At 43.6% G+C, this 15,339-nt stretch overlaps 2 protein-coding genes across 3 annotated transcripts in view; one reads left to right on the forward strand and one right to left on the reverse strand.

The window, feature by feature from the left end:
• LOC133356667 (ubiquitin carboxyl-terminal hydrolase 19-like) overlaps window positions 1-4,914 on the forward strand; it is a 32,515-nt gene extending 27,601 nt beyond the window's left edge. For both annotated transcript variants that reach the window (XM_061574306.1, XM_061574307.1), the window contains 3 exons: window positions 499-680; window positions 1,578-1,816; window positions 2,534-4,914. In XM_061574306.1, the coding sequence (XP_061430290.1) occupies window positions 499-680; window positions 1,578-1,816; window positions 2,534-2,614 (502 nt within the window). In that variant the 3' untranslated portion in view covers window positions 2,615-4,914. The remainder of the gene's footprint in view (window positions 1-498; window positions 681-1,577; window positions 1,817-2,533) is intronic.
• Window positions 4,915-5,088: 174 nt separating this feature from the next.
• Window positions 5,089-15,339, reverse strand: part of LOC133356680 (sortilin-like) — a 50,160-nt gene continuing 39,909 nt past the window's right edge. Inside the window, 1 exon segment of the mRNA XM_061574319.1 lies at window positions 5,089-14,246. Coding sequence (XP_061430303.1) covers window positions 14,195-14,246 — 52 coding nt within the window. The 3' untranslated portion in view covers window positions 5,089-14,194.

The raw sequence follows: 15,339 nt of genomic DNA on the forward strand, positions 1-15,339 counted from the left end.
ATGAAACTTAATCTCAAAATTAACTGATGGGGAATTTCACAGTATGACCATCATAGCTTCCCTTTCAAACGAGCTTGGAGGGGTGCGTATCTCTTTTACATCCCCCAAGCCACTGATATTGAGCCATTGCATTTTATTTCAATTGCACATTACTGTGGTAGGGGTGAGGCAATCCAAAACCCAACCACTGAATCTCCCATCGCTTTATATTCCGAAGCTTTCTCAACGTATCTTGCAGTTTCAAGGATTTTCTCTCAGTTTGCTTTCTAACCTCTTCCCCACCCCACCACTGTCATTGCACTATTAATTACCGTGCTAGCTAATTCGTTGTCTAAAGTGGTAACATCAAATTTCATCTCCTTTAAATCCCCTTGGCGTTAGACAGGCGGGGGTGGGGGCGGGTCACAGCGCACACTCAACAACAACAGCCCCTTGTCCCAGCTGCGAGAAGGGGACGAAGGGAGCGTCGCTTTCCTTACCCCATCTCCGTGCCACCAGGGGTCTTGACCTTAGCGAGTTCTGCGTGGAGGCGGCTTCTGGGGGTGCCGGCGGCGACGCCGGCGGGGCCGCAGTCTACGACCTCTACGCCGCCATCAACCACTACGGGGGCCTCATCGGTGGACACTACACGGCGTACGCACGGCTGCCCTGCGCCCGCAACAGCCAGTGCAGTGACATGGGTACGTGGATTCCAAAGTCATAGTTTTTCTACTTGTTTACATGTGTATGTTGAACTTCTTTTGCACAGTACGTAGCCAACCGTGCCAATCTGAGGTGCGGGCCAACCGTACGTAGCCAATAATGATAATTATGTGGCACCTCCTGTAGAGATGCTGCTGGTTACATAAATCTATAAAATTGAGCTGCTGTGGTGTAATGTTATGGTTAGCTGCACAGGAGACTTGCAATCCAGAACTCGGCCGGTTCGATTCTATGTCCTGCAATTTTCTTAAATCCGCCCCCTTCCCAGCGGTGTGAATGGGTGCATCGCAGGTAGTGGAAGAGTAGGCCAAATATTCCCTCTACAAAGGACTCTCTCGTAGCGTTCCCTTGCAGTGTAGATCCTTCCACCACCGGTGGCGTACGCAAGAAACTGCACGGCGGCAACTCCTAAGCAAGGTTTTTTGGGTTAGATCGTGGAAATGCAAATGTTTCGTTAAAACCGCCGCCACCCGACACAGCCAAGGGGTAAGGTTTGTCACGTAAACAAAACGTGCCAATTAGTGACTACTTGAGCACACCGGTGTGCTGGAGAGTAAACCCACAACTTTTACAATCAGCTTCATCAGACGATTTGCCACCAGCGAAACATCGTACTCAAATTCTAAATCTTGTGGGTTTATTTTCCAACACGCCGGTAAATTGGTTGTGTCGGGTGGTGTTTATTTATATGTACGCGATCTAACCCAAAAAAACCCAAAAAACCCTAATTATTAATATTGGTCGTGAAAGCCTACGTGTTAAATGCCTGCAACTGTACCTTTGACCGTGCCCACTCTGTGCATTGTAACTCTGGCTGCCCTCACGTGGACGCGAGCGAGCGGTTGTTCACGGCTGCCGTCGCGTGTCGCGAGCAGGCTGGCGCTGGTTCGACGACAGCACGGTGACGATGGTGAACGAGAGCCAGGTGATGTCGCGTCACGCCTACCTTCTCTTCTACCGCCGCCGCGACTGCCCGCTCGCCCCATACCTCAGGCGGCCAGCTGAGGCGCCGTGGACGCCCGCTCCTGCGCGACATGACCCCGCTGAGGAAATCATCATATTGGATGACGAGGAGGAGGAGAAGAGTGATGATTGGCCGGCGACATTGAATTCGGTGCGTCTGTGGTCTTTACTTGGCTTTGTTTTCACTGGGTTTCTCATACAACTCCTTGACCGGTGGCTTCAATGATTGTTTGAGCATGGAGTGATACTCACCTCCTGTTTGCAGTGCTGAGAGGTCAAGGCAAAGGTGCAGCCCTGCAATTACTTGCTCACGCCATTGCTAGCGGAAGGGGGTCCACTCGAGGAAGAATCCCTCTAGAGGGTATCCCTGTGATCGTAGACGCAAGTCCATACAAAAGATGATCACTTACATTTCTCACAAGGCGGTACCCGTTTTATCCACCCTATAACCCTTTAACTATGGGGCCATTCCACCAGTGTGAAGATATTAAATATTTTCACACTGGTGGACCTTACCTGGTAAAGTAAACATTGTGTATAGTTTAGTTTCACTCCTGGGGTGCTCCTGCAGATGTTTTACTTCCAACTCCACACCGAACCAGCACGAGTGAACCTACCACATGATCTACACAAATTAAATGCCCATGTGACCACCCCATGTGACCACCCCATGTGACCTGGTCAGTGTCTTGTGGCTCGTTTGCCATATGAAGACTTTGACGTGCGGCTCATAGGGTCAGGATGCTTGGCCACATCTGGTCTATACAGTCAAACAGTAGTAGCTTTGTGTATCTGTCTCTCTGTTATATCACGTGACAATGCGATGTGAATGATGTATTGTGCTTTTTTTTTATCTTTGTGCGTACAGTGGAATACAAGGGCAAGCACAGCGCCGTGTTCCACGGAGACGTTCTCATCGCGTTCAACCACGAAGAACAACGCGGACTAACTTTACAAAAAGTGGCAAGAGGCTTTCTCTCATTGACGTTGCACGACCACGCCGAGAAACATCGTGGAGCCTCGATGCAATCACGCACGGCAGTCGCTCAACCCAGTTCACCGTTTGTACCGATTTCTATGAACATCACGCCGGGTAGGTGAGAATTCCACGGTTAAAAGTATTTATGCCACATCGTTGAAATGTGGGACCTCACAAAATATTTTACCAAGGCTCGCCAGAGCTTCGTGTAAAATGCATAACCCTGCCTTTGAATGAACCAACTGACAATTTGGTTTGCTATGTAGACCACAGGGAAAACAATGAACCCTGGCCAGCCTACATGTCCGAGAGCTGAACCAATCAGCAACACCAGCAGTTCTACGTAATTGAGGTTTGGAGAGGCTCAGTTCGGAGTCTGAAGAAGCTCCTGGCACGTGGAGGCAGTCATCCGAAATTACGCGTACAACATGTGGTGCAGCCCGAAAGCACACCGGAAAGTATCTCTACCGGTTATTTTCTTATTCTTGGGTTTTTCGGTAAAGTCACGTAGATAGGTTCAAATAAAATAACAAAAAACTACGACGTTTTGATCGCAACACAAGCAATCATCATCAGGAGAATGATCAGGAGAATGATTACGATTGCTTGTGTTGCGATCGAAACGTAGTTTTTTGTTCTTTTTTGTTATTCTCTTTGAAGCTATCTACATGACTTTACTGAAAGACCCAAGAATATGAATTCCTGCAGTCACGAAAGCTTTAAGTTACGGTTATTTTCTGTTATCTATTAAATTGCTGCGCATACGAACTACCCCTCTGCCCTTCCGCAACCCCCACCACCACCCACGCGCCGTCTTTCACTCAAATCAACTAGGTGTGGCCCAGAGTTGCCAAGTCTCGTGCAGAGAAAAAGCAGCTTTCAACGCACAAGCCTGTGTGTCGAGAAAGGGGCGTAGCCTCAAGGGACAAGGGTGGGTCCTTAAGAATGCTGAGAGATGACACTGCTGAGGGTCGTAGGTTGAATCCAGACATCTGCCGGTGTATTGAGTCCTCAAGTGCAGTGAGTTCAACAACTACTGCACATTAACACAATCGCATAACATTTCGGTTTGTACTTAAGTTGGTTTTATTTCAGCTCTGAAGTTTCATAATACGCGAGCTGCACTGTCATGCTCCGCACATTGTTCTGTTGCAGGGCGGGTGGGGAAGTGCTTCCCCCTCCTGTGAACCAAAAGTCGATTGAAGGGACCTCAGAGGTAGCTCTCTGATACCCGCTTCTATGGACCGTCCACCGGCCTGCGACAGAAATGATTTGACACCTCATCTAATGACGTTATACCAAACACAGTTGTAAAAACGTTCACGAAAAAATCTGAACATTTTTATTTTCGCTTGATAGACACGACTGACATGGTTCTGGATTCATGGTATGTTTTTGTTCACCGAGGTGCCACTAGTATATAAAGAATCCCATATGAAACCTATACAACCTGTAAGGGGTAACCCAACGTTTGTAATCAGGATGTCATGTATTTATTTCTACCCTATCATAGATAACGGAATCGCCAGTGCTGCATTGCTGGTCCCACATGGTCAGTAGGCGGCATAACAAATGAAGCCGTTTTTGTGACGTTGCACGAATAATTATTTGCCATGCTCTGGCGAGTAGGTGCACGGTTGGCTACGTACGGTGCAAAAGAAGTTCAACATACTGTACATGTAAAGTGATTTCCCCCGATTAGCACGGTTGGATATTTATGGTGCGAAAAAAGTTAATATTTGTATGACGTCAGTCCTGTACGGGCCGCCTTGCTAATGCTTCTGTGTTTCGAAGGGAGGAATTTTATTTGGAGAAGCCAAGCATCTCATGTGATTGATCGCCTTGTCACGGGGTGGTTCGTCACGCAAACCAATGCAGCGTGATGTGTTCTGCAATTGCGAGTGGTTGTGTGGGAGGAGTCGTTAAGACTGAAGTATAAGGCATTAAAAGGACATTCGCCGTAAATATTTTTGTGAATATTTAATGGGTCGTACTGTTGAATCAATTTCGTGTGGTATTGTTCAGCGCCGCTATAACGGCTATAACGGGCGTTCTTTTGTGAATTAAAGGAAAACTAAACTCGTAAAACAAACAGCTGTTTTTTTATTGCAAGTACACACCAGGGCTGCACTGCCGCCTTTTCTGACGTGACTTTGAAGTTCCATGAAGCTAAAGTAATATAAAGTCAAAATGAAACGTGCAGTGGGTTCCTACCAGTAAAACTCTCCATTTGTGTGCAACTGTGGTCATCCATAACAGACGATGCAACATATGACGACGCAATTCCCCGATCCACAAATACGACTCTGCTGCTCGTGACGCATCTGTCTGGCTTGATCAACCTGAATGCGAAATTGTAGTTGTTGCTCTGCATCTACATCAGCCATACGAAAGAAGAATCCAGACACATCAAGTGCAGTCGTTTGATAACCACAACGTATAGATCACCTTTAAAAACAGGGTTTATTGAGGTTTCCATTCATTTAAAAAAGGCACACATTGATGGAAGCGAAATTGAGGGTTACAATCAAAGTTTTTTGTTGTTGCAAATAAATGTATTGCTTCCTTACACAAGGTTTAAACAGTGATGTTTGCAATGCTTGGAGGCATTTAAAGTTCACATTAGCTAAATATGTCGAGACATTCAGGTGACAGAACAGATTGCAAACGAGCCTGAGTATCCAGATGTCAAAAGCACGGTTCAAACCCCATCCACCACACAGCTCAGATGTGCCACAACAAAACTTTTCATCCATGAATATTGATATATATAAAGCACTCGTCAATAACACCGCTTTTCAGTGTTGCCGATTATATTCATATTTTAAGACAGTGTTAGTTTAACACGTGTAGGCTTTCGCGACCAATATTCATAATAAACGTTTTTGGGTTAGATCGCGTTATTTATAAATGTGTCGTAACCCTCCACCACCCGACACGGCCAATCAGCAAAAAAAGTGTCACGTTGACAAAAGACAAATAGTTCACTACTTTAGCCCACCGGTGTGTTGAAGAGTGAAACCACAACATTTACAATTGTAAATGTCGGGTGGTGGAGGGTTACGACATTTATAAATAACGCGATCTAACCCAAAAACGTTTATTATGAATAAGACAGTGTTGTTGAGAAGGGTGTTAAAATTTTGTTTTATCCCATCCAGTACTTTGAAGGGAAGGCACACACGGGCGATATTTTGAAAATGACGCCGCCGTACCAAATGCTACTTGCAAACGGCTACGTGGCACTGGTGAATTATATTAAGATGTATTTTTAAATCCTTTATATTAAGTTCACTTGCTTGCTTGCTTGCGCGCTTACGACTGTGCAAATCTTTCGGTCGTTTTTTAACCCACTTCCCGTGATCCAATCGAGCTGACATTTTGCACACAGACTCGTTGTGCGTGACAATTTCTTTTCGTTCAAAATTTCCATAACTTTACACTTTTTAGGAAATTTTTTTTATATTTAATTACCAATTGCTTAATGGTGGCAGGCAATCATCTGACCCATAGGTGGCAGCCATCTCAAGCCAGAGGACGAGAGGACTCTAGCCGCCACGCATATAAAGGATTTATAGTGAAAAACTTTGTTTTTACGGGTTAATTTTTAACCCTCGTGTGTTATTCTAGCCCTGGTCACACATCGGTGGTGCACGCACACAGCAAAAGGATAGAGGCCGTTTAAACATAGCCAAACTTTCACAATATTCCAAATATTTATCAGTTCGATAATCCCTGAAACAGATAAGGAGCATTGTTAATATGGGGGTATACCTTATAATGATTAATAACATTCCCCAGCAAAATATATGGTAAGAAACTTAGCTTGGCTAAGTAAAATGCCTCTATTGACAATAACTTTTTCAAAAGCTAAAGTATATACCGTATCAACATTGATAGTTAACATTACCACAAATAAAATTTGCACAAAAATACAAAAAAGGATTATTATACACCGATACCTGAATTAGGCTATCTCCTGTGCACGTAGCATTCCAGCACACGGAAAATAAAGAAGAGGGGCGTGGTGCGTTGTGTTTTTAGGAGTTCTCATTTGCACCTTACTGCAGTTCCCTTCAACTGTGATATTGTGTAACAGTGCACATAAAAAACTAAAAAACCCAACTGCAATGGTATGTCTGGATTCAAGCCCCTGGGTTTAGTAACACGGCTAAACAAACGTGTATCATGCGTTATATTTGCTAGTCAACAGGTTGTTTAGTTGAATGCATGAAACCCATATTAAGTGATCTTCAACTCGGATGGCATGACCTTATAAAAACGTCAGAGAATGGCACGAGTCTGATGCCAATGCGCTCTACGCGGCAGATAAAGTACATTCACTGAATAAGACACAGGGGGCGACGGACAGCCGTGTCAGTTCTCATTCCAGGGCTGTTGCTTTTTGCTCAGAGGCGTTTCTTTGTGATGGAGTGGGGTAACGGATTGGTGAGAGTCGGAACACAAAAACCCGTAAGCGTTAAATCCCAACGTAACCGTGCGTCGACGCGGCTTGTACACCGATGGGGAGTTTACGCTTCACAACCCAAAGTTTCCGCCGTCATCCCGTCGTCACTTTGTTTGGAAACGGTCTTTATATGCGCTTGCATTTGGACGCGAGATTCATTTAAAATCGTTGGGGCTTTCTCGAGAGACTGGCGCTTCGCTCCAAACACCAGTAAACCCAGACAATAAACATTGCAATGGGAAATAAATGATTAAGAAAATCCAATGCACGCTAAAATGAAGTGTGCAGAACAATAAATCAAGCCCCTGTAATGTTTTGAGTTCAAGCCCTGCGTTATTTCTAGGGCAATCAACATATTTTCTAAACAGGCTGTGGAAAGTAGATTTAATTTTTGGTTCTTTCGGTAAAGTCACGTAGGTGAAATTAAAAATATAAAATAAAAATGAAAATAACTAAATAAAATCACGACGTTTTGGGCGCAACACAAGCATCATCGACGTGACTTTACCGAAAGAACCAAAGAGTATGGATCCTTGCAGTCACGAAAACTTCTAATCTAGAATTGACTTAAATTTTGTAACCAATCAAAACCCCTAAAATCAATACACAGTTCTGTGCGACTTATTCAATCGCGTGCACAACGAGTTGTCCCCGTCCCTTGTGATCGTCTTAATATGTCAACACATGGCGAAAAGTCAATGCAGATAATTGTTTACAGTGCAGCGTTAAAACTGAATAAGGCAAGCTGGACACCACATCCATCAGCAATATCCCACGTGACACGTGACAACTTGGAATATAACAAATATGTACAAATATACCGATGTAACCTTCACAATTACACATTTGGCGGTATACGTTCGCACATCACAACTACTTTCATTACAATTTTGAAGCGGAGAGAGCAAAGCTGCTTTAAAAGCTAACCGTGACATAATAAAAATCTCACAACACTTGTGGCCAACAAAATTAATGTTGCGTTCCATCAACTACACTCTACCCTGAAGACCCGAAACTCGATGGCAATTATTTTTAGGATCATCGGCTTCCAGCTGTTTTAGAAACCTGGTTAAAGGCCAAGTTTTACAGATAGCTACAGCCCTGCAATTGTTCACACCACTTTTACTACGTCGTTTTAAGGAAACGTTCAAATTAATTTAGGTTTGGCTTAACACAAAAAAAAACAGAAACTGGACTTGCGTTGTAATTCACGAGTACAACTAAATATGTACGTAATCGCATTTGCAACGAAGACTTGAGGCACATTGTGTGGGCAATGAGGTTATTATTTCGAGTGCTTATTTACAAACGTGAAACAAATAACGTCGATTCCAATTGGTTGGTGTGCAACCGCGAGCCTTACACACTCGAGTCCGAACGTTCCGTTGAGTACAAAAGTCGTCCCGTGTTCTCATGGCTCCACATAAAAGAACGCAACATTCACAACGCAACATTCACAAATTGTTGAATTTGCAGCTTCACTGTATTTAAACCAAGACCTCGGACTACTACGGTTCTCAATGGGCTCCCACCTGGTTTTACATAACGGCCATTGCGCGAGTCCTTAGCTAAACTCGCAAAAAGCCTGGACAATTCCTCCACTTGCTCACAGCAAAGCAATTACGGTGTTTTTCTACGGTCATCATCATTTTCATCATCATTAAAAGTTACAATGCTCCGCCGTGTGTTTTTTGGGCCGAACCACGTGTTGTTTGGCGGGATGTCTGACGTTTCGCTACCACGTTCTGGGCGCTTGCCCGTGCCGAAACAACACGCGGTACAACCTGGACACACCGCGGAGCTCTACGTCCGGCACCTATCCAAGTAGTGAGGTCAATAATGCATTGGCAGTGGCATTTGAAAACAAACATCATAATGCTGCGTTTAAAAATTAGTTTTTTTTAAATAAAATGTACACACTTGTGTCGAAATGCCCATTGGAAACTTACATTTCCCGTTGAAAAACCAATTTGGCACATTTCCAATTATGTTTTTTGTGACTTTTCCAGATCCACTTAAAATTTTGGGCAATCAAAGGAAGACATCTACATTTTACAGACTTAGCAGTTTTTTTTATGCATTAAAATAAACTGACAATGGAATTTTTAACAGCACAGCAACTGATTTGGGAATAGTGCCATGGGAATCAGAATAAGAAAACCGTAGACATTTTATAAAGTCTCGTGTTATTTCTGATTACTGCTGTAAATGATACGGATGTTTTTGTTTATTGCTTCTGAAAAAGCCTCACCGAGTATCATTCACATTCTTACAGGGGTTCCTGCTTGACGCGAGATACTTGGGAAATTATTACAAGCACAGTACTTATACTTGTGGCAGGAAACCAGAACACCCTGAGAAACCCATATCCGTTAGAAGACACACAAAGGCCATATAAGACAGGTCTTAAACCTACTTGCTGTACTGCCTTTTAAAAAGGCACCCGATCTCCTTCCAGGAGTGTCACACACACGATGCTATCGTGGATCCATCAACCCTGCGTCATATATGTCACCATGCACAAAAAAATACATTGTTAAGCAAACCACAACTCTGGTTAAATAGGACTTTTTTTAGCCGTAATCCGAATGTCAAGCCAGGACCATAACAATCTTATCGCCCAACCATAAAATGTACAAGCCTGTCAACCAAAACAAGCCAAGGCTTTACAATACGAGACGACTAACTAAATATAGCCACAAAAAGTCTGACCATAATGCGGTCTCTTTAGCATGCCATCATAACCATCGCTCAGAGCCTGTCCCTTGATCAAAATCACAATGGCAGGCCTTACTTATCCTATGCTTAGCGTAAAGTAGATAGTAACATTAAAATAAGGCACGCAAGATAGTTTTGTCTTATAATCTCAAACGTGGGATGTGATTGAATGGACTAATTTCTCTGTTGTGATAGCTGCTTGTGCATTTTGTTTTCGAGCCATTTCTTAATTAGTTTATTTTTTATTTTGCTTTGTAGTAGTAGGGTTTTCATTTGCTTGGTAGTGCTGTATATGGGATTTGGTCTCCATATATAATTAATATACGGCGTTAATGGATGCTATTAGCATGAATGACGTTATATAAAATAAAAGCATTATTATACAATCCTAATTCGCTGCAACATTCCCAAATTGTTGAATTTGCAGCTTCACTGTATTTAAACCAAGGCCTCGGACTACTACGGCTCTCAAAGGGCTCCCACCTGGTTTTACATAACGGCCATTGCTCGATTCCTTAGCTAAACTCGCAAAAAGCCTGGACAATTCCTCCACTTGCTCACAATAAAGCGATTACTGTATTTTTCTACGGTCATCATCATTTTCATCATCAGCCACGATCAATTCACTGCTGTGTGAAGGCCTTCTCCTAGTCCATTGCTCTCTCCCATCGCCCTGCAATCTAACAAATCACATGGCACCTACACACACGAAGTGATTTCATTGCTCCATCTCCGTGAGACTATTGTGCGCGTTCCATCCCTTGGTTGCAACTCTATCATTAGTCTCGACCACTTGCCATCCCTCTGAGGAACGTGTCCTACTTGAACGCACTTTGATTAAACGACGTGTCTATCCGACATACGTTCGCTCGTGTTCCCCTTTGTCTCCTTGGTGTTACTCGAAGACATCAAGCGCCTTGATTGTACCACTTGCGTAGTTTCCTATGAATGCATGTTCATATTTTAATACCCCTAAAAGTCTTGAATGTAAATTCCCTTAAGCAAACGAAGACATTTAAAAATGTTAAGGTCAAGTTACGAACCATATATTCACACCAAATAAAACGGTTATATAATTCTGCCATACCAATATATTGTATGATATATAGTTTCTAATAATTCAAATTCACACGAGCTATTTACACACACGTTTGTGGTAATATTGGAAGCTACCTCTATACAGTGCCATTTATCTTATAGTGCAGATGTGAAAAATATAACAGCTTCATAAACTATGGCTGTAACGATGCCTTGTACTTTCCAGAGCCTCAACGAAGCGTACTCCAACACATTCTAAGTTAACAAGTCAGTAGGAAGGTCATTTCTACCTTCGTATTATATTAAGCCGGTGTTTCTCAAACATTTCCACGAACCACCCAGCCGCCCCTCTGCTGGTAACAAAACGCATTCGCTTCTCTCCAAACACCAGCAATACAAAATGATTGATATTAGCATAACAAAAACATTAAAAAAATGTTGACCGTTCGGTTAGAGTAGTTTAATCAGTGAAGTTTACCTAACTTCATTTTTTTGTTAATTAAATATCATGACCAAATTATTGATTAATTAGTTCCAGATCAACCGGCATTTGCATCACAACCCCGCGGACCACCTGAAGGACCAGAGTGGACCACACTTTGAGAACCACTGCACGAAGCTAAAGTGCCCATCTGCCAAAACGACATTATCACCTGCGCTGTTTGTCTGTCTGCCTCACTGCAATCCCTGCACCATCACTTGGGCCGCTATGCTCCTGCTATTGCTGCTTGTCAGAGCCGCTGAACCTCATTCGAACTCACAGCCATGAGCTTATTTTCTCTCTACTGCTACTGCATGCCACCCACGCCGCACGGTTGTTTGCGTGCAATCCACTCGCCACATCGAAGCATTTCTTCAACTGCGAAATGCACTTCTGGGATACATTTATTTTGAATGGACTTAAAGTCAAGTGTGGGAGCATACGCCGAGACAGCGTGTGTGGCAGCATCCACCACCCGGCGCCAATTCCTCGGGGTACTTGGCAAAGTTAACGAGCTGTACCCCCCTTTAGATCCCCCAAATGTCAACAGTAGTGGTCAATCCGATGCGTTCATCCATACTGTCTGTGGCCAACCCTTTGACCTTCTCCACCCACGAGATTCTTTCACACAGAGAACCTGGCAGGCAGAGTTAGCCAAGGGCAAGCGAGGAGCGACGTGCCCAAAGTGCTGTAGTTAGCGTTCCCGTATCATGCAGATGGCAAAGCCTAAATATCTGTAGGCCTATAAACATGCAGCAATGTTAACACCAACTGTATTGAGCTGTTGATGTTATTTTTTCCATTACCATCAGGATGTTTGTGCAGGTATTTAGGTAACAGATTCGTCTCATCTGCAACAATACCGGAAGATAGAGAACTGTAATGGTTACAGCGTTTCAGCAGGTAATCTATCGTGCATGGATCTATGAGGATTTGTATAATTATATGCATTTAAGAACGCTTGTGTGTAGCTGGAAACTGAGAAATCGCCACGCATTTTACAAATAGCAATTGCTCAATTTCTATAGCCTCACAATAATTTATTTTGCTAATTACCAATGTGTAGTAGCTGTTGTAAAGTTGTTGCCACGTAAAGCAATAGGCTAGTTTCTGTTGTCAGTATCAGCAAAAAAAAGAGTCTTCAATAAAGTGTAAGATGTACAATAATAAACGGAGGGAACTATGTTTACCCCCTCTCCCTTATGAAATAGTATCCAAGCTAAAATATATGTAAGTGGGATATAATTGTCGCCAAGGCTTCCAATATCCCCCTGGCCTTCCACCAAAATCTAGAAAATAATCCACGCTTAGATCGGCTGCGTCTTCACTTAAATATCGCGAGGCTTCACAAGCAAAACAACACGCTGGAAAACAAGTTGCCATATCACACAAACTGCGCATACTCGATAGTCCTTTACCCTGCGCTAAATGACACACCTAAAATACGGGCATTTAAATCATGCGCGTAAATAAGTAATCAAATATCGTGATTTTATTACAGTGAAATAATAAGCTAGGAATTACGTAAATAACCAGCAGTCGATGCACATACAGACATATTTATAAAGGCAAAGGCTTAAACTTTGGATGATTTTGATTAAATTACAAGTTGATAGGGTCATGTGGGTGCAAGTACCTGCATGTGCTTTTGTACACAATCTCTGTTAAACAACAGAGGTGTGCCCTAACAAACTCGATAAGGCAAGACATTTAATTGTCCAGAAAGTAGGCTTCTGTTGAAAGTAGGCAGATAAAGTTGACAAACCAAGTTAATTCATACGTTCATTGCATGGCCATCTGCAAGGGGATGATACAATAAACTATCAAAAGTGGATGATAAGCTGTTCCAATGAAGCTGACATTCGCGATCTGAAAATAAATATACCTGCGTTATCGACTTTCCAGGACACCCCCCTCCCACCCCGGTTGTTAAAAGGCAGAATTAACCGACGCACTTTTTTACACTGTCAGCGTTAAACTCACTCGTACCTTTCTTGTTAAGGAAACACCCGAGTAAATTGTTCAAATTTAGCCAAATCACTAGCTCGCATATCAAGATGAAATAATAGTTGATGTCTAAAGATCACATTGTCCGTGGTCAATGAAACAGTGATATGAACCAATTCAGCCTATAATCACCCCAAGGGGACCTATAAAGTACCACTTTGAGAAGAGGTTTATCCTGTGGAGGGGACTTGTTGCCACCATAGGAATGAGGAATTTCCACCAATGGCTCAAGCCTGCGAGTGGGAGTTGAGCACCGCCTCTTTTTTGAGCAGGAAATAACTTTCACTTCTTTAACTATTAAACAACGCATAACCTTATATGTATACCTTCCCTGCTGCGATGCAAATGGCTTCATGTAGAGTGCATCAGAAATTATATTTTGATAGTCGCAGCCTATAGCAGAAGACGTATCTCTGTAATTTGTAATTATGTATCTGATTAGCACCAGCAGCTTGATAAGATCATTTTGGAAGCTATGAACGCAAAGACCACTGCAAACACAATTGGCAATTGTTATGTAATTTAGGCAAACCATTTATATACCGGAATCCAATTTGTGTTTTTAATCACGTGCACAGCAAAACACAATCCAAATCTGTGCCGTGAAGCCGTGCGTGCAAACCCAAAGCAAGGTTTTGCGCAAGATAACCCGTAATAGAACCTCAAACAAACTCTAGTCGAACTTTGTGCATTGATAACCACATGTTTACATGCTGTAGCCGTCTCGGGTTGTTGTGTGTGATAACCATGGAAAACCTTTACCGCCTTTCTGTTTTGTTGCAAAAAGGTCTCACTTCATCGAGGCAGCAAGGCTTTTGGTTTCTTCTTGCGAACGGATTCAGAGATTGACTTGTTCTTCTCGTAGAATCAGGTATCGAATGGAGTTACATCTGCAAAACACGACATGCAACGTTATTTTGGTGCACACATGCTACGCGGCACAGCGCGATGAGTGCACGGAACTTTTCGTCGATCTGTTAACTCTGGGCGGTGACACGGCCCAGCAGCAGTTCGTTTGCCGCTTGTTGCACAGGTTCGTGGCTCGAATCTAGCAGACCGCCCTGGTTAACACTGCGGTGGTGTATTAACCATAAAAAAAATACATGCTGTATGCTTCCAAGGTGGATGATAAAGATCCCCTCATGTCATTCGAAACGAGCAGGCCATTGTGCGCAAGTGTCATGGTCCAAATTTTCCACATTCAAACTAAAGTACCAAACTGGATTAAATATCGCTCCCTGGCTGTGAAATTGCTGCAGACCTTCTGTGAAACATTGCGCCTTTGTAAAAGCCTTGCGCTACAAGAATAGGCGCGAATACTAAATGTACAGAATGAATATTATTTACGATTTTGGACAGAACATACAGTGCGCATTAGACTGGTGACAGAATGGCAGACAACGGAGAGAAGCCAGCTAAGAAGATATCCACCATGGAGATGCAGGGAGGAAATCTTTTTTGTTGTCGTTCTTCCCCCCCCCCCCGCACCTCCGATGAGTACGGTTAGCTACGTACGGTGTGAAAGAAGCTCACCATACATACATCTGGAAATGTGAACTCATGTCAGCCAGCTTAGAACACACGGACGAGATTCCTATCTCTACAAGAGAAGAGCGATTGTACGTTCACGTGCAGGAGTGAGATGGATGAGGAGGCAGCGGCAGAGGTCGCAAACGGGTTTTGATTCCTTACCCGTAACCGTACCCGGCCGCACCAGGGTCGCAAACTGGTACCTGTACCCGTACCGGATACCCGGCCGGGTACGTGTAGCCGGGTATCGGGTAGGGTACGGGTATCGGGTACCCGATTGCGACCTCTGGGATGAAGTCATGTTCCAGGCGCGGGTGGGTTGATTCTAGGAACTTGAATTGTGAGACAAGACAAGACGTTGGGAAATGAGTAACAAACGGTTACTCACCAGTGACTCACGGCCTACCCGTACCCGTACCCGGCCGCACCAGGGTCACAAACGGGTACCCGTAC

Source organism: Lethenteron reissneri, chromosome 55 (genome assembly GCF_015708825.2).
Source record: "Lethenteron reissneri isolate LAM-NWPU_2019-01 chromosome 55, ASM1570882v1, whole genome shotgun sequence".
In the NCBI taxonomy this organism is placed as follows: Eukaryota; Metazoa; Chordata; class Hyperoartia; order Petromyzontiformes; family Petromyzontidae; genus Lethenteron; species Lethenteron reissneri.